The 24,512-nt window shown below is 37.9% G+C and overlaps 1 protein-coding gene across 1 annotated transcript in view; it reads left to right on the top strand.

The window, feature by feature from the left end:
- The window catches only part of Dis3 (exosome complex exonuclease RRP44-like protein Dis3), a 219,245-nt gene that overhangs the window by 62,792 nt on the left and 131,941 nt on the right, over positions 1-24,512 (top strand). The window contains exons 5-6 of the mRNA XM_090385074.1: positions 10,506-10,682; positions 21,137-21,286. Of these exons, the coding sequence (XP_090241200.1) occupies positions 10,506-10,682; positions 21,137-21,286 (327 nt within the window). The remainder of the gene's footprint in view (positions 1-10,505; positions 10,683-21,136; positions 21,287-24,512) is intronic.

Genomic DNA, 24,512 nt, shown 5'->3' with positions numbered 1-24,512 from the left:
CTTTTATTATTATTAGTCATATGGTGCAAGGAAGCCTGTGGCTTATGTTGCACTGGCCAAAAAAAAATTTCTAAATTACCCCAAGAGAGAGAGAGTGAGAAGTAGAAGGGAATCACCAAGAAAGATGCTACCAGCTCAGGACCCTGGGTGTGCCAAGCCCATACTAAGTTCTGCAAATTGCAGTGGCTGGAGAGTAGGCACCCGCACGGTAATCTGATTGAGGTGTATAAGGCCTTGAATTGGTTGAGCACGCTGAATTCTGATGGGATCCTTCAACTTGTTCAGATTATGAACCTAAGGGGGCATAAATTCAAATTAAGAAAAGACAGATGTAGAATAGATGTGCGGAAATTTGCCTTTAGCCAGCTGATGGTTAATTGCTGGAACAAACTTCCATCTGTCATTGTGGAAGTTGATAGGTTAAATAAATTTAAGGAGGAACTGGACAGGCATTTGGAGGGAATGGTGTGATTTTTTTTTTTTTTTTTTGGTTGATGCTGCACTTGCTTTCTTGCATCACATGCCACTACTACTACTCACCAGATGTTGAGCCCCTTTTGCACTTTCCGTTGGACCCTTTCCCTTCACCATTGTAATAAGTAAATAGGAATGAAGAGAATATTCTGAAAATTTATTTGTTTTTCAATTCCTACTATTAGTTCACACTCTCCCTATATATATTTATATATCTTGTTCAAATTTTCAATCGTTAATAAAATACTTTTTATTCATCCACTCAAGTTCAAATAAATTTTTTTAAACTTTTAGTGGATGACACTTAATGTTAATACAGTTTTTTCAAATATTAATTCATTAATTAAATTTAATTAATTAATTTTAGTTTTATATGGGAGAAAAAAATTTCTCTTATATAAGATATTTAGCAGGATATAAATTTAGGAATGAATACCGTCAGTGGCGAAGCATGTAGATCGCTGTAAAAAAATTTCTTTTTCAGATTCTTTTTTCATTCTGGGTTCTAGTCTGAGTCAAGGAGGGAACAAAATGGAAAATGAAACATGTGAATAAAAATAATAGTCCAACACCATATATAGAAAGGAAAATTGCAAGGAAATTCGCTTTCTATTTTGCCACTTAATATTGTGATTCTGTCATATGTACATATTTATATTAATTGTAATTATTTAATAAAAAGTAACTAAAATAAAATTTTTCTTTGTTGACCTAAGTAGGAATTGACTTTAAATTTTTTTTTTTTTATATTACTTGTTTTATATGATTGTTACCTTCAGGGCTATACTCCAGAATTTGGGTACAAGTTTTTTCTGTGCAGTGGGCGTGGTCTTAAACAGAGATATTACAGTCGAGTTCTGTGATTACTGTGAATGCGTATTTTTGTTTCTGATTGTTTCATTGGATGCGAGTTTAGTTTGGTTTAGAGGGAAGTACGAAGTTATCATTTTACCTCGCTATCTGCAGTCTTAGTTGGGGTGTTAATCCCCTGCCCTGCCGCTGGTTTTATAGCGGAAAATGAGTTCCCTATTTAAAAACAGCCTTTACGGGTATTCTAACCAAAGATTATGCCGAGCCCTAGCTATCTGGAATCCATGGCCGGCAGAAGCGGGCCTATATTGCAGGCGGGCGCCACAACAAGGTGGGTGCCATTTCGAAGTGTTAGTGTCAAGTTTAGTATGTTTTGAGGCACCTGCCTTGCAATGCAGGGATGCCCATTTCAGCTTTGCAGGCAAGCGAAGTCCAGCCTAGTGCCCACCCGCTGGAATCTTAGGTTTTTATTCCCCTTCTCACTCCTGTTTTTATAGCGAAAAAAAAAAAAAAAAAAAAAAAAAAAACACAGTTCCCTATTTGAAAAACAGCTGTAAAAGATGTTTTAACCAAAGATTAGATTTTTACGAAACTTCGGAAGAGGTTTATGAAGAAAAAAAAACTCGGACTTAATTTTAAAAATTTGTAATTATTTTCGCTTATTTATATTTATTTCATGGCTATTTCCCAACCTCGTGTTGTTTGGCATTACAAGAATGCAAAATGGGATGACCTGCGAGACTTCTTTTCCCTGGTCGGATTACTTTTTCAAAACTTCTGATGTCAACGTTTGCTCAGATTGTGTCAGTGATATTATTCTTGCAGGAATGGAATCCTTTATTCCACACTCCACTTTAAAATCCCGTCCTTTATCTAAACCTTGGTTTTCCAATAATTGTGCTAATGCTGTTCAAGAGAAGAATGTTAAATATCGTAATTGGCTTGTTTCTAATTCTCCAGTTTCATTTTCTGCCTACACCAAAGCTCGCAACAATTGTAAAGCAGTTATTAATCAGTCCAAACTAGAGTTTGAACAGGCTAAGAGTAGAAAATTTGCTTTTTGCCCTAATGGTAGCCGAGCATTCTGGTCTCTTGCCAAAGCTATTGGCCGCAACTTTTGCTCATCTCTGTCCAAACCAGATGGTTCTGTTGTCACTTCAGCCAAGGATAAAGCTGACCTGCTAGCGTCCCATTTTTCTTCCAACTCATGGATTAATAATCTTGGAAAAACACCTCCCACCATTCCCAACACGCTCCATTCAATGCCTCCTGTGGTCTTCCGTCAGAAGGATTTTGATGAATCTTGATGCTAAGAAAGCTCCAGGTCCCGATGGTATTTCTCCACTTGTGCTCCTGAACTTATTCCTATTCTTTGCCGCCTTTTTTCACTTTCTTATTCCAAAGGTGTTTTTCCTTCTGCTTGGAAATTTGCTCATATCCAGCCAGTTCCTAAAAAGGGTGATAAATCCCTCCCATCCAATTATCATCCCATTGCAATTACTTCTACTCTTTCTAAAGTAATGGAGAAATCAATTAACCGCCAACTCTTAAACTACCTAGAAACCTTCCGTCTGATCAACGGCCGCCAGTATGAATTCCGTCAGTGTCGATCCACTTGTGATATTCTGGCTTACGTTACCCATTTATGGACTAATTCAATGGAAAGGTTCGGTTAAACACCAGTAGTTGCTCTTGACATCTCAAAGGCTTTTGATCGTGTTTGGCATAAAGGTCTTCTAAACAAGCTTCCATCTCATGGTTTGCCAACTGTTTTTAGTAATTGGTTATCCAGCTTTCTCTCTGATCGCTCACTGAGGGTGATAGTAGAAGGCTCTCTGTCTTCTAATTTCTCCACTAATGCCGGTGTCCCCCAAGGTTCAGTTCTTTCTCCCACTATTTTCCTCTTGTATATTAATGACCTTCTTCCATTGACTGAAAATCCTATCCATAGTTTTGCCGATGATAGCACATTGCATTCCACTTTCCATTTTGAGAAACCTTGTCCTGCTCAATCAGCTTCAATTTCTCGAAAATCTGCTACCAATTCCTTAAATGCCGATCTTCAGGTAATTCTCCAGTGGGGCAAAGACAACTTCTTTGGTTTCAACCTTTCTAAAACTCAGTCTTGTCTTATATCTCGCAAAAAGGATTCTTCTGCTCCTGTGCTTATCTTTAGTGACACTCCGATTTCTAGGCAAAATGATATATCTCTTTTGGGGATTACCCTGACTTCTAGTCTCTCTTGGCACAAGCACATTACAAATATTGCTTCCTCTGCATCTAAAAAAACTTGGTTTTCTCTTTCGCTCTCGGCGTTACTTTTATTCCAAACAGCTGCTCACTCTGTATAAATCGCAAATCCGCCCTGCCATGGAATATTGTTCCCACATCTGGGGTGGTGCCCCCAAAATCTCTCTCTCAGGCTTCTTGATTCCATTCAGAAGAGGGCAGGTAGGTTAATTTATGATTCACTCTAATAGAGTCTCTCCACTCGCTCTCTCATAGACGTGCTGTTTCTGCTGCATGCCTCTTCTACAGATACTTCCATGGGCACTGTTCTTCTGAATTGGCTTCAATAATTCCCGCTCTCGCTCTCTTTCAAAGCAGTCCGAACACGTGCCGCCGTCAGCCAACATCCATTTACTGTCCAACTTCAAATTCACAGAACCAACTTTTCATCTTCCTCGTTTATTCATTCAACTGCCGTTTTCTGGAACAACCTTCCTTCATACGTATTTCCTGAAAATTACAGTCTACAGAAGTTCAAGTCCAATGTCAACAAATATCTTCTTTCGTCTTCTCAACCTCCAACCCACACACAGTACTAAGTACTATAGGTTCTAATATCTCTCGTGTTTGGGATTTACATATAAAAAAAAAAAATTAGGCTTACATGTGGGCGGGGAAAGCAGTGAGTGGCAGCTGTCAATCACTGCATTGTTTCTGACTGTTAGTCAAAATGATATGGGCTTGTACCCAAGATCTGGAGTATTACCGATTTCAGTGAAGGGCAACTCATTTCACCATAATACCGTAACGTAACTCATTTCGCCATAATACCCACAGAATTCAAGTAATCGGTATTATCGCAAATGCAGTAAGATCGAGTTTACTACCCGTTTATAATAGATTGCGCTAACAGAAAAGCCCAATAAACCAGAAAGTGCAAATTGTTTTTATTGTTTCATGGTAGTGATCCCCAGAAATGTGTTTTAGCAAAATATCACAAAGGCGTTCAAAATTGATTCTTATAATGGAACATATGATAGCGATGAAAGTGTATTGTAATTTCCATTATAAAAATGACCTTTTAGAGAGATAAATAGTTTAGTTATACAGTGAAACTTCTCCTAACGGACACCTCTCATTAACGGACATCTCTCTACAACGGACATTTTCAAATTCCCCAACTCACCTCCATTGGTTTTATCGTGTTTGCAGCTTCTGTCTAGCGGGCATTCTCTGTAACGGACGCAGACAGGCAATCTGCACTCTTTCGTTTAGATTAGCACTTAATTTGATCTCCCCATAACGGACTGCGGGAGAGCTCACGGCCCTTTTTCTAGGAACTTTTCTTCCACATATTGCCTCAATCTGTTTTCTATTTCCGATTCTCTAAAGTTTATCAAGGTTTACGTCGCGGCTGTAAACCGTTTTTGAAGAATTTTTAAGGCACGTGTAAAACTTCTGATGAATTCGGTGTGTGCAGGGGGCGGGGTGAATTTGGTCGGCCTTTTGAGTTTGAGTTTTCGGTTTTGTTCAGTGTCGTGTGAAGTGCACAATGTCTTCTCGTAACCATTTAACTTTAAAAGATAAAGTCGAACTCATTAATGCGTATGAACGGCAAAAAAATAGTGTTCGCAATCTCGCTGCAAAATTCAAAATCGGGAAGACGCAGGTAAGCGACATCCTAAAGGGAAAAAAATGAACTGCTCAAACAATTTTGACAACACGGAAATGATCAGGTTCAAAAACCATTTCCGAAAACTGTTGGACTTCAAATTGACAATGTTACGTATGAGTGGTTTTGTCGCGAACGTGCTAAAAAAATTCCCATTAATGGGCCTATTATTATTAATCAATGGACACTGCTCATCGTGGACTGATGTTATTAGTGGAGTCCCTCAGGGCTCAGTGTTGGGTCCATTGTTGTTTTCTGTATTTATAAATGATATTGATGATGGTATATCAAGCTTAATGTCCAAGTTTGCAGATGATACAAAGGTTGGCAGGGTTGTCAAGGACACTACTGACACTATGCTGCTGCAACAGGATCTGGAAAGGTTGAGCAGATGGGCTGAGAGGTGGCAAATGAAGTTTAACATTGACAAATGTAAAGTACTACACATGGGAAACAGCAACCCCAGAGCAACGTATCAACTCTGTGGTACTACACTGACAGTGGTAGAGAATGAAAGGGACTTGGGGGTGGTTGTGCAGGCAGATATGAAGTTCTCTGAGCAGTGCAGACGGGCTGCAAGAGTAGCTCATGGAGTATTGTCAATGATATACAGGAATTTTTCCAGCAGGGATAAGGAGGTGATTATTCCATTGTATAAGGCAATGGTCAGGCCACACCTAGAGTACTGTATACAGGTCTGGAGGCCTCATTTCAAGAAGGATGTAGAGCTGCTGGAACGAGTACAGAGAAGGGCAACAAGATTAGTGAATGGAACAAAGGGGTGCTCTTACGAAGAAAGGCTTAAGTTTTGCAAATTACAGTGTCTGGAGACTGGGCACCAGCGAGGTGATCTGATAGAGGTGTATAAAGCCTTGAATGGTTTAAGCATGCTCAATGCTGATGGGATTCTTCCTCTAGCTCAGAAAAATCACCTGAGAGGGCATAAATTCAAATTGAGGAAAGACAGATGTAGGATAGACGTGCGGAAATTTGCCTTTAGCCAGCGGGTGGTTGGTTGGTGGAACAGACTGCCATCCCTTGTGGTGGAGGTTGATAGCCTAAATAAGTTTAAGGCTCAGCTGGACAGGTATTTTGAACGAACAGAGGGGTGAAGTGGAAGTGGGTTTTTTTTTTTTTTTTTTTTGGCTGATGCTGCATAAGCTTGCTTTCTTGCATCAAATGCCTCTACTAATGCTAATGCTAATTAGGGAAAGGGCTTTGGAGGTTGCGAAATCTATGGGAGTAAATGAGTTCAAAGCTTCTGCGAGATGGTTAGACAAGTTCAAAACTCGTCATAAAATTTCTTGGAAAACCTTAAGTGGTTTTCTGTTGATACTGGGGTTGTAACAGAGTGGACCGTCAAATTGGAAGAGTTATGTCGTGATTTTGAAGCTAGGGATATTTACAACTGTGAAGAAACAGGGTTGTTTTGTAAAGCTCTTCCTGAAAAAACAATGAGTCTAAAAAACGAAAAGTGCCAGGGCGGAAAAATTTCTAAGGAACGCTTGACTGTACTATTGTGTACAAATATGCTGGGAGACTTTGAACAACCTCTTGTTATAGGAAAACTACAAAATCCTCGTTGTTTAAAGTTGAATCTTGAATGTTGATTGGAAGTCTAATAAAAAAGTGTGGATGACACGAGATATCATGAGCGAATGGATAAGTCACTTTAACCAAAACATGATTCGTCAAAACAGAAAAATTATTCTTTTCATGGATAATGCTGCATCTCACCTGCACATTGAATTGGCCAACATTCAAATAGTTTTTCTGCCACAAAACACATCTGCAGAGTGTCAGCTCTTGGATCAAGGGATAATAAAAAATTTTAACTTCACTACAGAAAACGTGTTTTAAGACATCTCATTGCAAACATGAACGATGTAACATGTGCGAGTGACCTTGCAAAGAAAATCAGCATCCTAGATGCGATTCAATGGATTTCCTCTTCAGTAAACGCAATTAGAAAACAAACTGTCGTGAACTGTTTTGTAAAGTCTGGCTTCTCAAACGCAAAAATTGAAGTTGTGAACAGCAATGTGGAGCACCAAGAATAACAAGAACTTCAACATCTATTGATAATGTACGATACTTCAGCTACAAATGACCCTGGCTACAAAGATATAGACTCGAACCTCACTACAGAAGATGGTGCTCTAGATATCAACGACATTATCATCAATATTTTTCAAGAAGTTCCTCATGAGAAGGAGGTCATTCTGTCGAAGAACATATTAACGACGAACCACCGATGAAAATAGAAGAAGCGCTCATACAAATCAATCGTTTAAAAATGTTTTTCGCCGCTGAAGAAGATACCGAAGGACTTTCGATGGTTTCTTCACTCCAAACAAATGTTGAAAACAAAATTATCAGCCGGAAGAAGGTGCAGAAGAAAATAAGTGATTACTGTATGTATTTTGCTTAAGATAAAGTAATAATATGCATAGCACAATTGTATGTATATTATTTACAAAAATATTATGCAAAATCTGTATATAATTTAATTTTACATTAAACGTTTAACGATTTTTCTTTCTTTCTTTTTTTTTTTTTTTCTCCCTCAGACTTCTTGTTAGCGGACACCTCTCTGTAACGGACGCATTTTCGTTCCCCATGGCTGTCCGTTAAAGGGAAGTTTCACTGTATAGCGAAAAATTCAAATTCCGAGGTCTTGGAACGATTTACCGAAAAAAAAAAAAAATAGCAGTGTGTTAATTGGGGTCACATTACGATATTTACACGATACCTTCATTTATTCCTACAGGATGCAAAATACGCGTCCACATGTTTTTTAAGTTTGCACTGGGCGGCAAAATTTCCGTAAGCCGGGCATATTTGCGCGATTTCTCAGCACAGATACTTTGCATCGTTTATTACACATTTTCAAATTGTGCGTGTCCGAATGAACACGCACAATTTGAAAATGGTAATAAACGTACTTCAGAGGGTAAGATAACATTTTTACCCTTTTAAGGATTAAAAAAGGTAAAAATTGTTTTTAATTAAGGAATTCACAATGAAGCATGTGAAATCTTTTTAAATTTCTCGCACGTAATAACAAAGATCGCCGAGTTTTGTTTTTTGTAACTATATTAAACAAGCACTGTGTTGTATATTATTTATAATTGCGCATATCTTCTAAAGAGAGATTATCCATATTTTTGGATAATTGTTCTTTTGGATGTCACTTGTAATCCGTGCAAAGGGGGTGGGGACACTTGTCGTCTAATAGCTGCTCATTCCCTAAACTGCTCTTGCTAATTACAACCACGTGTGCCAGCCATTACGCGCCTGCGCGAACCGTTGGCCAGTTTGATGTTACTTCAGAGCAGCAGTCCAATGTCCTACTTAAAGTATACGTTTAATTACGGTTGTAAATTTTATCTTGGTTGTGTGGAATTAAAGTAAGACGCTATTTACGGAAGAAATAACATAAAACTGCTATAAGAGTTCCCCTCATTCTTTGCTACTTTTCCGAGCGAAGTTTGAAAGATATAAAACCTCAACGTTTGAATTAAACCGTTCTAACGTCCTGAAAATCCCTTTTTTTTTGTTATGCATTATATGTTTTAGTTTTGCTTATAGTTACCGGTAATATTTTCTTTTCACGCAGCTTCCATAGTTAATCTTTTTGGTAAATAGCGACTTATTTGCACTCACAAGAAAGAAAAAAAATAAATAAATAAACATTTAATTGCACAATCAAGGTAATATTTAGCATTTGTAATCAGTTTTCAGCTGTTGTAAAGTGACGTTAACTGATCCACCGACTCGCATAGCAATTTGCTCTTGACGAAATTTACGAAAGCGATAATGTAAAAAGAGTTGTCGCTTTTTTTTTTTTTTTTTTTTTTGTATTAAACAACAGATCTCCAAAAATATGGATAACCCCTCTCTCTTTAGAAGGTATGTATAATTTAATAAACAAAACAGCGCCTAGCTTGTAATAATCGAATTGAATAATGGCAGCAAAAACGAAACTACCTTGTTTACCGAGAAATTTACCGAATTTCTCACACGTGATACACTCACTGAATTTCTTCACTGCACAGTTGTTATCTTATATTGAACAAATTAAATAGAAAGCGTGAACATTCACCATTACGATATTCTCTTGCATGAAATTTTATATTTAACAGGTTTGATATCACATATTTAGCTAAAATTTAAATTCAGAAAATTATGTTTATGCTCCAAACTTGTAAAACTGACTGTTTGAGTTTACACAAATTTTAATTTGACCTTATTAAGTGCTATTGTCCGGTACACGATGACCTATTGGAGTTTTTATGGGGATTGTAAATCGAGTGGAGTTTTTTTGAAAATTGTCCATTTAACCGTATATTCACGAATGTTTGTTATAAACAAGAATTGCGAAAATTTGCACAGTATTAATAAGAGGAAGTAACAATTTTTTCATGATTAATTACCACCATATGATCTGAAGTTGTACGTATACTTCGAATTCATTTAAATTTAAACGGACGTATTTTGGCCCCTTCAACTTCGAATTAATGAGGTTTTACTGTACCCGTTATTTTCGTCTTGTAGCTGATAGATTTACTCAATAGCAGTTACTTTCACCGAAAAAATTTTGGTTGGAATTTAATTTATGATGCTTACCCAGTGATTGGACGATTTATTCCCGATTTTAAACCAGCGCCTAAAGGGGTGAAATCTTTCATGATTTTAAACCAGAGAGGGGAAAAATGGCTTCTGTAGCCGAGTTGTCAAGCGAGAGGATGCATAAGTACATGTGTGAACTGGGTTCAAACACATGACTGCTAAATACCGTGCTGTTTCTTGGATTCTTTCTATCTTATGAACTCTTCTGACCGTGTGTATGAATAGAATTTATTTATTTAAATAGTTTCGGGGTTCCCTCTCCCCTTTGCGCTGGTTTAAAATCGGGAAACGAATTTACGCACAGGAATAGGGCGTCCAATCACTGCAAACCAGTGGGCAGCTCTCTCTTTTCACTCCTTGTCGCAAAGAACCATGTTTAAACATCATAAAGTAAATATCAACCAATAAACTTAAAATGTACAACTTTTACAAAAATTATTGAAAATATGTACCATATTTCATATGAAAATGTACATCTGTAAACTTTTTGTTTTCGTTTTTTCCTCCCAAAAAAAATTCACTGCAACTGGTAGTTTTATTTTTTTTTTCCCCCACACATTTAACATTGTGTAGAATGCATATAATTATGATTACATACTCATAATTATATGCATCCTAAATTAAATTAATTTTGATTTTATTTATTTTTTTTGTGCAGAAAAAATAAAAATGTTGTCATTTGCTTTAGACTGGCATAATGGAAAAGAAAAAAATACTATATACAGAACATTTACCACTGTCACAAATACTTAGTGGAATTAAATCTGGGCAACTCCTACAAGGGAAGTTCCAGTGTAGCAGAGAAAATTACTTGGAAGGTAATGTGCTAACTGACAATGAAGAAAGTAGTAGCACAGTTTCATCTGTAAGTTATACTTTCCATATTTTTATTTATATTTTTAATTTTTTATTACAAAATTTGATTATGTCACTGAAAAATTTTTAAACGTCTTTAGTGAAGCTGTTTTGATTTTAAAAGAGGTAGTTTATTTTTTATTACTGTGAATAAAAGCTTGATTTGAATGTGTGTATGCCCAAAAGCTCCATCTGGAACAGGTCAAAATTATCATTTTAAAACTTTCCAGGTCAAATGTGTTCAGAATGGAGAGAATGCAATTTAGGTTATGAATTTTATTGATTTCAGTAGTCAAAGAATTATATTCTACCTCCTCATTCCTTGATGGGGGTAGGTAGGAATATATTTATTGCCAGAGGTGGTTTCCCCATTAGGCACAATAAGTTCATGCTTTTTGCATTTATTGCACAACTATATTTTAAAAGGTCCGACACACACTTGACAAAAAAATTAAAATTGAATAAAATATTTAATAAACAACTCTGTTATAGTAATACACTTTTAATTGCACTGGTTTTGCCCTTCATATTTGAACCTTGGGGGTGAGGAGGACAGTACTTTACTAACTCATTTCCGCTGGACTTCTGAATTTCTTTTATTTTGAATATTAATGCCTAATCAAGAAATGCTACTACCTTATACATAAACTATTAATTAGAAACAAAAAAGTACTGTTTAATAATATAGTAAAAATATATATCACATTATTAGTTAACCCATTTTTAATTAATCCAGCTTTAACTCTATTCCATTTTGCATATAATTACCTTTATTTAGATAAATGGATAGGGCCCTGAAAAAGGCCAGTGCACAGGGCCACTGCAAAAGATAAATCTGCCTCTGTTTGTTGCTTTCTGTACCACTTAAAAACCAACTGAGGTTGAACAAAGTTGAGCTAATGTAAAAAAGTGTAACGTAATGTCAAAATCCACTTTGAGGTTACGAAGTCAGAGTGGATTTTAACCTTTCAGTAGTGGTGGTGGTGCCTGCAGAGTAATAGTAAACATGGTAGTTCACTATCTGAGAGATCACAAATTTTCTTTATGGAAAAAGTGTTTGGGTTTTTCTAATTCTGCTTGAAATATATCAGTCTTAACCTTTTGCTAGTGGATTGCAATACTTAATTGCAGTTTGTAATTTTTTTTAAAATGAAAAAATTAAAAAAAATTTTTTTTTACACTTATTTGAAATGAAACAAAAAACTTTAATTCTGCTATACAAAATAAAAAATGTTATGAATATTAGAATTATGCATGCACATATTTCTGCTTATATATTATGTATTTAAATATAGAAAATTGTGAAACCTGGCACTTTACAGTTTTACAATCTAGAATTCTTTGAAATATGGCACATATTACAAAAAAAAAAAACCATTTTTACCATCACATCTGTCTTTAAACAAAATCCATGTATAATAATGAGCTGGCTAGTCTTAATAGAACAAAAAAGATAAAATGGAATAGTTACAGAGTGATGAAAAGTACAAAAGCATAGGCAGCTACAAGTTGATCTGTAATAGTACCACAGAAACAGTTAGATGGGCAAACATAGATTATGAGAAATCACTAAGAGAAGAGAGAAAAGGAATTTTTCATGTAAGAAGAGAAGGACAAATCAGATTGGACCCATTTGTAATGGGTGCAGGAAAGGCTTAGCTAACACAGCTGATATTGTGGACAAATTGGGCAGGTACTTTGTTTCGATATTTGCAGAAGAAAGCCCCTTTGTAGTAAGAGAGAACTGCGTGTGATGTTGAGAAGCATGAAATCAGCAATATTGAAATTTCAGATTATTTAAAAAAACTTTCGAGCCTAAAGGCAAATAAGGCTCTTGGAGTTGATGGCATATGCCCAGTAATTGAGAGAGGCTGTAAGAGAGTGCATTGAACCATTAAGGTTAATTATGAGGACATCATTTAACTCAGAAGAAATTCCCTTGGATTAGAGGAGTGCTAGTGTCACCAATACACAAAGATGGTTCTAAGACAAACAGTCAGTCTGGTATCAGTGTGGGGAAAATCATGGAATCATTTCCTTTTCTCTCCAAATCCTTACTGGATTTGGAGAGAAAAGGAAATTTGAAGGAGACAGTATGGTTTTTAAAAGGGAAAATCGTATTTAATCAACATGATAAGCCACTTTTGATTGAGTCAGTCCTGAGTTGGTTGTAGGAAATAATTTTAATATTATTTACTTTAAGCAAAGGATTTGACTCAATCCCACATGAGAGCTGGAATGTATTGCAATCAGAGAAAAAAATCTTTAAATGGATTGTAGGAGGGAGAGAGTTATGACTAATGGTTACACTTCAGATTGGGCCAGCATAAGAAGTAGAGTAGGGTCAGTAATACGACCATTATTTATTTATTTTATTTTTTTTTTTAATTTTCTTAAATTATGCTATTGATGTCATTGAGCATGATGTCAAGATCAGTAGAGTAGCTAATGATCAATACCCAGGCAGGGCTTTTCAGATGACTTTGATTTTAAGGATGGTCAGAAAAGTGGCAGTTAAGTTTTAATGCAGAAAAATACAAGGTCTTACATTTGGGGAATAGCAATCCCAAAATAACTTATGCACTTGGAGTTGATTAAAAACACTAGAGAAAGAAAGAGATTTGGGAGTTACGGTGCAGTTGGACATGGTCTCCAAGCAGTGTAGACAGGTGGCAGGGAAGGTCCCCATGGTGTCTAATCGATTATTTATTGTACATTTTCTTGTAGAAATAGGGATGTCATAATTAGTATTAGTAATGGCCGCATGGTGCAAGAAAGCCTATGGCTTATGCTGCACCAGCCAAAAAAAAAAAAAATCCAAACAAAACAATGATAAAAACAACAACAAAAAAAATAAATAATAATAATTAATAAAAAAAAAAAAAAGGAAATTAAACCTATCATCCTATTCGCTTCCCTTACCCGAAAGTACTATCCAGATGACCTTTGAATTTCCCCAAACTGTCGGCCTCTACCACCCATGAAGGCAACTTATTCCAGTAATTTATAACTTTCTGGATAAAATAAAACTTCCTGCAGTCCAATCTAAACATCCCCCCCCCCCGTAACTTGAATTTATGTCCCCTAGTTCTAGCATCATTTATAATCTTGAAAATTTCATCCTCATTCATTTTACTGATGCCTCTCAGAGCCTTAAACACCTCAATCAAATCTCCTCTAAGGTGTCTAGTTTCCAAACTCTGCAACCCACATATTCGAAGTCTTTCTTCATAAGGACGCCCTTTTGCCGATCTCACCAGGCGAGTTACCCGCCTTTGCACCCTTTCAAGCTCGATGTCTTTCTTTAGGTGCGGTCTTCATACTTGAACACAGTATTCCAAGTGTAGTCTAACATAAGCCTTATATAATGGGATTATCACGTCCCTATCTCTACTTGCAAAAGTTCGATAGATCATCGATAGGACACCATGGTCCTTCCTTGCAACCTGTTTACAATGCTCAGAGAATTTCATGTCTGACCATATCGTAACACCCAAGTCCCTTTCCTCCAGTACTGGGTTTAGCTGAACTCCACCAAGTGAATAAGTTATTTTGGGATTACTGTTTCCCAGGTGTAATACCTTACACTTTGTTGGATTAAAGCATAGCTGCCATTTTTCTGACCATTCCTGAAATCTATCTAGGTCTCTCTGAAGAAGCTCAGCTTGAGGGTGATCATTAAATACTCTACCAATTTTCATATCATCTGAAAATTTAGACATCACGCCCTCTATCCCTTCATCAATGTCGTTTATGAAAATTAAAAACAACAGTGGTCCTAATACTGATCCTTGGGGAACCCCACTTCTTACATCAACCCAATCTGAGGAATAGCCACTTATCACAACCCTCTGCCTCCTGCCCTGAAGCCATCCTTCTATCCATCTGAGGATTTTCCCAGTGATTCCAACCTGTTCCAGCTTATAAAGCAACCGTTCATGTGGGACTGAGTCAAAAGCTTTGCTGAAATCTAAATAAACAATGTCGAAATTATTCCCTAAATCCAGTTCATGAGTGACCCTTTCGAAATAGCGAACCAGATTTGTTAAACATGATTTTCCCTTTACAAAACCATGCTGAGTATCCTTGAGAATTTCAATTCGATCCAAATGAACCTGAATTCCACCCTTGATCATTGCCTCCATGATTTTCCCTACTACTGAAGTCAGACTGACAGGTCGATAATTTCCAACTTCACTTTTAGAGCCACCCTTATGTATGGGAGATATATTTGCACTTTTCCAATCCAAGGGAATCTCCCCAGAGTCTAGTGATGCTCGCAAAATTAGACCCAATGGTTAAATGTACTCGCTTGCCGCCTCCCTTAAGATTATAGGGTATATTCCATCAACTCCAGGAGGCTTACTGGTCAGTAGGCTCGAAAGTTTTTTCATTAAATAATCTTGCGAAATTTCAATATCATTAATTACATATTTTTTAACTTCGCTCCCACAATTTCCCATTGCCACAAAAGGTTTTTCATTTGTAAATATCGATGCAAAATAACTTTTGAGTTCATCTGCAACGGCAGCTGGTGTATTTAATACTGTCCACTTTCCCTTACGTAAAGGTCCGATCTGGTTTGTCCTGCTCTTCTTGGCATTTATATATGTGAAGAATTCTTTATCCCCCCTCTTTGCTCTGTTTGCTAGTGATTTCTCATAAACTGCCTTTGCCTGTCGAACCTTTTCTGTGGCTCTATTACACATCACCTTGTAGCTGTTATAGGCTTCAGTACTTTTTATTGCTCTGTAACCTTTCCATGCCACCTTTTTCTGCTCAAGTAATGCGGCAACTTCACTATTCATCCAACTTGGAACCCTTCTCGTGGAGTATTTTTTTAATGGTATATACGCATTCAAGGCATCTGTGATTAATGTTTTAAAAGTGTACCACAGTTCAATTGTATTCATTCTCTGCACGATATCTACCCAGTTAATAGAGGCCATGGAGTACTTTAAGGCATCGTAATTTCCTTTTCTGAAATTAAAACCCATTCCTTTGCCTTTTACTTCTGCTACCTCTCTCGTCATCATCCACCGTAGAACTCCGTGATCACTTCCTGCTACTGGTTCCTCTACTGTCAACCCTGTTATGTCATCTGATTCATGTGTGATGATGAGGTCTAGGATATTCTTTTCTCTAGTACTTTCCCTGACATGTTGATACAAATAACAGTCATCTAGTTGATTTAAAAATTTTGTTCCCCATGTCGAGTTTCCTTCCCATTTACTCCAATCAATTAGAGGCAAATTGAAATCACCCATAATAAGGCATTGATGTTTACTTGCCCATTCCATTTGCATGTAGAGGCTTCTCCCATTGTATAAAGCACTGTATTGTAAGACCACTTGGAATACTGTGTTCAACTATGGAGACTGCACCTAAAGAAAGATATCAAGTTTCTTTAAAGGGCCCAAAGATGGTCAATACACCTGGTGAGAATGGTAAAGGAATGACCATATAAAGAAAGACTGGATGTGCGCTGCAGAATTTGATAACCAGGTACCTTAGAGGAGACCTGATTGAGGTGTGTGAGGCCTTGAGGAGAGAAAAAAAAAAAGAATGATGGTGAAATTTTCATTGTTATAAATGGGATCCAGAACTAGGAGACATAAATTCAAATTATGGGAGAAGAGGTTTACACTGGACTTCAGAATGTTTTCTTTTAGCCAGTGAATTGTTGATTACTCGAATAAGTTGCCTCTTTCATGAGTGGTGGAGGCTGAAAGGAGTAGGGAGCCAAATAGGTGGTTTTGTTTTATTTTATTTTGTTTTGTTATTTATTTATTTTATTCTTATTATTTGGTGGCTGGTTTTTAATTAAAACATTAAATTAAACATTTATTGTCTCAATTTAACATTTTATATTACAATTTTAATAAATGTTATACTTATTTTTGTTAGCTTTACTGTGTGACAAGTTAGCATTAGCGTTAGTAGAGGCATATGATGCAAGAAAGCAAGCTTATGCAGCATCAGCCAAAAAAAAACAAAAAAAGCAACACACTTCCATTTCACACCTACGTTCATTCGAAATACCTCTCCAGCTGAGCCTTAAATTTATTTTGGCTATCAACTTCCACAACAAGGGATGGAAGTCTGTTCCACCAACCAACTACCCGCTGGCTAAAGGCAAATTTCCGCACATCTATCCTACACCTGTCTTTCCTCAATTTGAGTTTATGCCCACTCACTCAGGTGATTGTTCTGAGCAAGTCGAAGTTTCCTGTTGGCATTGAGCATGCTCAAACCATTCAAGGCTTTATACACCTCTATCAGATCACCTCTCCGGTGCCTAGTCTCCAGACACTGTAATTTGCAAAACTTAAGCCTTTCTTCGTAAGAGCAACCCTTTCTTCCATTCACTAATCTTGTTGCCCTTCTCTGCACTCGTTCCAGCAGCTCTACATCCTTCTTGAAATGAGGCCTCCAGACCTGTATACAGTACTCAAGGTATTGCCTGACCATTGCCTTATACAATGGAATAATCACCTCCCTATCCCTGCTAGAAAAATTCCTGTATATCATTGACAAGACCCCATGAGCTACTCTTGCAGCCCATCTGCACTGCTCAGAGAACTTCATATCTTCCTGCACAATAACCTCCAGGTCCATTTCATTCTCTACCACTTTCAGTGTAGTACCACAGAGTTAATACGTTGCTCTGGGGTTGCTGTTTCCCATATGTAGTACTTTACATTTGTCAATGTTAAACTTAATTTGCCACCTCTCAGCCCATCTGCTCAACCTTTCCAGATCCTTTTGCAGCAGCATAGTGTCAGTAGTGTCCTTAACAACCCTGCCAACCTTTGTATTGTCTGCAAACGTGGAAATTAAGCTTGATATACCATCATCAATATCATTTATAAATACAGAAAACAATAATGGACCCAACATGGAACCCTGTGGGACTCCACTAATAATATTAGTCCACGATGAGCAGTGTCCATTGATTACTACTCTCTGTCTTCTCCCCCTTAGCCACCCCTTTATCCATAGCAGCAATTTGCCTCCAATGCCACACTGCTCCAATTTGTGCAGCAGTCTTCCATGTGCAACAGTATCAAAAGCCTTTCTAAGATCAAGTATATAATATCAAAGTTATTCCCTGCATCATAGTATCCAATCAAATTGGTCAGGCAAGACTTTTCCTTAACAAAACCATGCTGTGTCTGAGCTATAACTGAAGTCTTGTCTTGATGATCCTGCAGTGCTTCTTTAACCAGGGCCTCCATTAATTTTCCAGGAACAGAAGTTAACCTAACAGGTCTATAATTACTTGTGTCGCCCTTTGATCCTCCTTTGTGAATTGGGGTCACATTTGCACATCTCCAGTCCATGGGTACCTCCCCTGAGTCCAAGGAAGCTCTCATAATTATGGCTAAGGGTTTGCTTACTTCCTTTGCTGCCTCCTTTAATATAACTGGATAGATCCCATCCACCCCATGTGCCTTTCTTGTGTTTATCTTCAACAATTTCTCCTCCACTTTACTCTCAGTTATTACAAGATTATCAGCTTACTGTCAGAGTTCAATACACCTCTGGCATTCCACTTGCTGAATAATTCCTCATGTGTGAATGTCGATGCAAAATATTCATTTAGTTTGTTAGCTTCTTGAGCAGGATCATCAACAGTTGAACCATCGATATCAAGTGGACCAATCTGATTCATCCCTTTCCTTCTAGAGTTTACATAAGTAAACTCTAGAAGTCTCCAGCAAAGAACTCTTTGCTGTTTTTCTTTGCATCCTTTGCCAAAGATTTCACATAATCTGCCTTCGCCTGCCTAACCTCCTTTGTAACTTGGTTACAGATCAGCTTATATCTATCATAGGCTTCTGTGTCACATGTTAATTTATATGTATCTCATGCATTTTTCTTCTCTGCCATATGTCTCATTAGTTCATCTGACATCCATTTAGGCCTAAACCTTGAACAATATTTCTTAGTTGGTATGTAAAGCTAGTAGCTTCCAAGATAAGTTCTTTGAATGCTTCCCATTTTGAATTTGCTGTTGGTAACATCATCAGTTGGGTCCCACTGTATAGAATTTAAATACTGTCTCAGACCATCGTAGTCACCTTTATAAAAGCAAAAACCCTTCCCTTTACCCCTGATGGTAGTTACCTCTTTGAGTAAATCCCACTTCAGCACACTGTGATCACTGCCACCTAGTGGTTCCTTTATTTGCAGATTCTTAATGCATGAAGAATTACTACTAATAATCAGATCAAGAGTATTACTCCCTCTAGTTGCCTCCCAAACATGCTGATGTAGAAAACAATCATCCAATAAATCCACAAAAGCCTTGCTAGTGTGTGAGTGACCAACCCACAAATTCCAGTCAATATCTGGGAAATTAAAATTGCCCATTATAAGACTCTCTAATTTTACTGGCCCAATCTATTTCCCTGTACAGTTTTTTTTTATAATACTCATCAGAGTCATTAGGCCTACAGTACACTCCTACTCTCAAATTTGATCTCCAAATGCTTATGTCACACCAAACTGACTCGACTGCACTCTCCAGCGATGTCGACTGGCTTCACTTCCTTGGATTTTATATGTTTCTTAACTAATAGCTTAACCCCTCCTCCCTTCCTATCTTGTCTATCCTTTCTGTACACATTGTACTCCCCAAATTCCAGTTTGGCATTCCTTATATCTGTATGACACCATGTCTCTGATATCCCAACAATATCTGGCTTTGATGTTTTGAGCAGTACCTCAAATTCATCAAATTTATTTACCAAACTCCTAGCATTGGTGTTCACGCAAGTATACATGCACCTGTTCCTATTCTTAGCTACCCTAACACAACCCATGTGTTTACTTGTACATCATCCCTAATGTACAATGTAATCCCCAATGACTCCCAGCAGTCTCTGAAATATCCTGCATTCTGTTTTCCAGGCTGCTGCTTATTCCAATAGAAACAGTGCAAGAATCACTTTCACCTCTGCCAGTGGCTACTGTTAATCTACTAGTTCTTGTATCCCCCCCAAGCTAGCAGTTTTCCGACCCACCTAACACTGCCTCGATAGCATCAGAATATATGATGAGAGCCTTGATCGACAAGGCTCTCATCATATACTCCCTCCTATCGTGTCTGGGCAGAATTGCAGACACTTTCAAATTCAACGCTATTTCACAGCTTTTTTTTCAACAGTGACCTGTACTTGTTAAGTAATTCTGCCAGTCTCCTACTCTTAATATCATTAGTGCCAACGTGTACAACTATATCACCTTTTGTGTCCTTAAAAGATGATATTCGCTCTACAACGTCATCAACCTTTGCCCCTGACAGACATATCCTGGTCCTGTTCCACCTATCCTTTTTACAAATCATGTTCCCCGTTTCCCTGACAATAGAGTCACCAACAACTACTAGTTCCTGTGGGACCAGAGCATTCTGCCTTGGGGGTTGCCGCTGTGCAAGCTCTGGCGTTGATGTGGGCAGCTGAGAGCTTGATGATCCCCCTCAATTTAGATCCTTCGAGGGCATCCACCTTGTCCTTCAAGCTCTCATATAGGTCCATAACAACGCCGAGTTGTCGCCTGATTTCGCTACACTCCTTGCATCGCGCGCACACAAAGACATCCCCATGGCAATATCATGTCCTGTATCCGATTGCTCCATAAACATCTTGCAAGCAGTGCATTTTAAAAGGCTGTGATTCAGAGGTCAACTTCCCCCCTCAGTTCTCCCCTGAGCCACAGCACTCTTATTGGCTTGAGCCTTTTGCTTTGCTGCTCTGGTCTGAGTCATGATTTCGATTTAATTTGAATAAAATTTCAATTTCAGTACAAAATTAAAACCCTCAACTTGTATCCCAACACAGTTATAACGCTATATATATTTTTCAGTATCGAGTATCATCTACGAGTTCCGTTTATATAACTTCCGTATCAAGTTATGTATTAATTAATTATGTTACATTTGTAATCTAAGTCATTGTATGTATTTAGTTAAAAGTACAGTTTAATTGACAATGAAGTTTAACAAAATTAATAGATTTTACTGATTAATGATTAATTGACAATATTATATTATATACTGTACTACAGTAAGCTTACGCTATCTAGTTCGGGATATAACATTGTGTCGTATAACAATGGCAGCAAGTTATGAACGGTAAATCTACGGACACTTAAGTAATAATTAACTTCCAAATCTCGCTGTCTCAATTCAGAATAAACTAAGGATCCTGACTAGGTCTATAAGCTACTTATAGAAAATAATTTTTAACAGTTGGTCAATAAAGCCGCTAAATATGGCTAAAAAACTTCTCGTTCAGCAGAGCTGCAAAAAGTTTTAGAAAAACAATAATTTCAAATCAATAAGTAAGAAAATCCACTTAGCGGCTTTAAACAAATTCTGGCTCCCCAAAGTTATTGCAGTATTACTTTATATTTAAATTATGCTTTCTCTGCTCACTGCTTTCTCTTTTATATTCTTAGATATTTATACAAGGATTTAGAAATATGAATCGAAGCGTTCATGGTGATATAGTAGCAGTACAGTTGCTACCAGAAGATTTATGGACTTGTCCCTCAGCCCTGGTCTTAGAAGATAAGACAAGTAATCCTGAGGCTGAAGATGATGAAGGAGTAAGTTGTTTACTATAAATATTTATTAAATACTGGATTTATTATCTTTTTTTTGTCTGTCACTCTCACCTGCCAAGACTGCAATGTAATGGCTTAAATATGCCTTCTAGACAATTCAAGCTTGTCTACCAAAAATTCCCTAATGTCAAAAGGAGATTACCGTATTTCCCCATGTATAAGATGCACCTTTTTTTGAAAAATTTGGGGTCTAAAAACTGGGTGGGTCTTATACGGTGGTTGTGAATTTTTTTTACTTGTATTTCCCGCTTTTTCGCACTTGTTGTCTTTGCGCTCATTGTTTCGCACTTGTTACCGGTATATTAGGTTACGTTTTGCCAAGTTCTGCTCAGAAATGATTTTTGTACGGTGCTGAATTCAAGTTAAAAGTGATCCAGTTTGCAAAAGTGAATGGAAATCATGCTGCTGAACGTAAGTTTGGTCCTCCTCCAACTAAGAAAACAATCCGAGACTGGCTACGGGAAGAAGAAACTCTATGAAAACGCCACGGCAGAAGAAGGCCATGACAGCCAAGTCAGCAAAATGGCCTGATTTAGAGAGGGAATTGAAGATATGGATTGAAGAGCAAAGGGCAATATATATTGGAATTCCTGTGTCTACAAAGATGGTTCAGCATGAGGCAAGAAGAATTGCTGATGAAAAAGAAGTTACTGATTTCAAAGGAGGACACAGTTGGTGCTTCAGGTTCATGAAACGGAATGGACTAAGCATGCATACACGTACCAGACTTGCCCAAAAGATGCCTGAAAGCTATGAGCAGAAGGTCCTTGAATTTCATCGTTTTGTCATTCAATGTTGGAAGACACATCAGTTTGAGTTGGGACAGATTGCAAATATGGACGAAGTCCCCCTTCAATTTGATGTCCCAAGTAACAGAACTGTTGATAAGAAGGGGGTGAAAACTGTAACTGTGAAGACAAGTGGACATGAAAAGACCCATTATACAGTTGTTCTAGCTTGTTGTGCTGACGGAACCAAGCTGCCTCCTATGCTGATTTTCAAACGCAAAACAATGCCAAAAGAAGACATTCCTTGAGGAGTGACTGTCCACATTCATGACAAGGGTTGGATGGATCAGGATGGGATGAAGATCTGGTTTGAGAAAGTTTCGAGCAGGAGACCAGGTGGGCTCTTACGCAAACCTGCCCTATTGGTGCTTGATCAGTTCAGGGCACACATAACAAAAAGAAATATTGTCTTACCAACTTCCCAACTAAGAAATATTGTTCAAGGTTTAGGCCTAAATGGTTGTCAGATGAACTAATGAGACAGGTGGCAGAGAAGAAAAATGCATGGGATACATACAAATTAATGGGTGACATGGAAGCCTATGATAGATATAAGTTGGTCTGTAACCAAGTCACAAAGGAGATTAGGCAGGCAAAGGCAGACTACGAAAAATCCTTGGCAAAGGATGCAAAGAAAAACAGAAAAGAGTTCTTTACATATTTAAACTCAAGAAGGAAAGGGATGAATCAGATTGGTCCACTGGATATTGATGGTTCAACAGTTGAGGATCCTGCTCAGGTGGCTAACAATCTAAACGAGTATTTTGCATCTACATTCACGCATGAGGAGTTATTCAGGAAGGAGAATGATGTAGGTAAAGTAAACATTGGCAGTGAGCTGGATGATTTTGTAATAACTGAGAAGAAAGTGGAGGAGAGATTGTTGAGGATAAACATAAAAAAGGCACCTGGGGTGGATGGGATCTATCCAGTTATATTAAAGGAGGCAGCAAAGGAAGTAAGCAAACCCCTAGCCATAATTATGAGAGCTTCTTTGGACTCAGGGGAGGTACCCATAGACTGAAGATGTGCAAATGTAACCCCAATTCACAAAGGAGGATCAAAGGCTGACACAAGTAATTATAGACCTGTTAGTTTAACTTCTGTTCCAGGTAAATTAATGGAGGCACTGGTTAAAGAAGCACTGCAGGATCATCTAGACAAGAATTCAGTTATAGCTCAGACGCAGCATGGTTTTGTTAAGGGCAGGTCTTGCCTGACCAATTTGATTGGATACTATGATGTAGTCACAAAAGAACTGGATGCAGGGAATAACTTTGATATTATATATTTGGATCTTAGAAAGGCTTTTGATACTGTTGCACATGGAAGACTGCTGCACAAATTGGAGCAGTGTGGCATTGGAGGCAAATTGCTGCTATGGATAAGGGGATGGTTGAGTGGCAGAAGACAGAGAGTGGTAATCAATGGACACTGCTCAACGTGGACTAATGTTATTAGTGGAGTTCCTCAGGGTTCAGTGTTGGGTCCGTTGTTGTTTTCGGTGTTTATGAATGATATTGATGATGGGATATCAAGTTTAATGTCCAAGTTTGCAGATGATACAAAGGTTGGCAGGGTTGTTAAGGACACTACTGACGCTATGCTGCTGCAACAAGATCTGGAAAGGTTGAACAGATGGGCTGAGAGGTGGCAAATGAAGTTTAACATTGACAAATGTAAAGTACTACATATGGGAAACAGTAACCCCAGAGCAACGTATCAACTCTGCGGTACTACACTGACAGTGGTGGAGAATGAAAAGGACCTGGGGGGTAATTGTGCAGGCAGATATGAAGTTCTCTGAGCAGTGCAGACGAGCTGCAAGAGTAGCTCATGGTGTCTTGTCAATGATATACAGGAATTTTTCTAGCAGGGATAAGGAGGTGATTATTCCCTTGTATAAGGCAATGGTTAGGCCACATCTTGAGTACTGTATACAGGTCTGGAGGCCTCATTTCAAGAAGGATGTAGAGCTGCTGGAACGGGTACAGAGAAGGGCAACAAGATTAGTGAATGGAACAAAGGGTTGCTCTTACGAAGAAAGGCTTCAGTTTTGCAAATTACAGAGTCTGGAGACTAGGCACCGGCGAGGTGATCTGATAGAGGTGTATAAGGCTTTGAATGGTTTGAGCATGCTCAATGCCAATGGGATTCTTCATCTTGCTCAGAATAATCACCTCAGAGGGCATAAATTCAAATTGAGGAAGGACGGATGTCGGATAGATGTGCGGAAATTTGCCTTTGGCCAGCGGGTGGTTGGTTGGTGGAACCGACTTCCATCACTTGTTGTTGAAGTTGATAGCCTAAACAAATTTAAAGCTCAACTGGACAGGTATTTCGAACGAACGGAGGGGTGAAATGGGAGTGGTGTGTGTGTTTTTTTTTTTTTTTTTTTTTTTGTTGGCTGATGCTGAATA

The sequence above is a fragment of the Mastigoproctus giganteus genome, chromosome 11, assembly GCF_048544385.1.
Source record: "Mastigoproctus giganteus isolate SK-2022 chromosome 11, ASM4854438v1, whole genome shotgun sequence".
NCBI classification, from domain to species: Eukaryota; Metazoa; Arthropoda; class Arachnida; order Uropygi; family Thelyphonidae; genus Mastigoproctus; species Mastigoproctus giganteus.
Note: the sequence above shows the minus strand (reverse complement) of the source record. Positions and strands in the feature narration are given on the sequence as shown.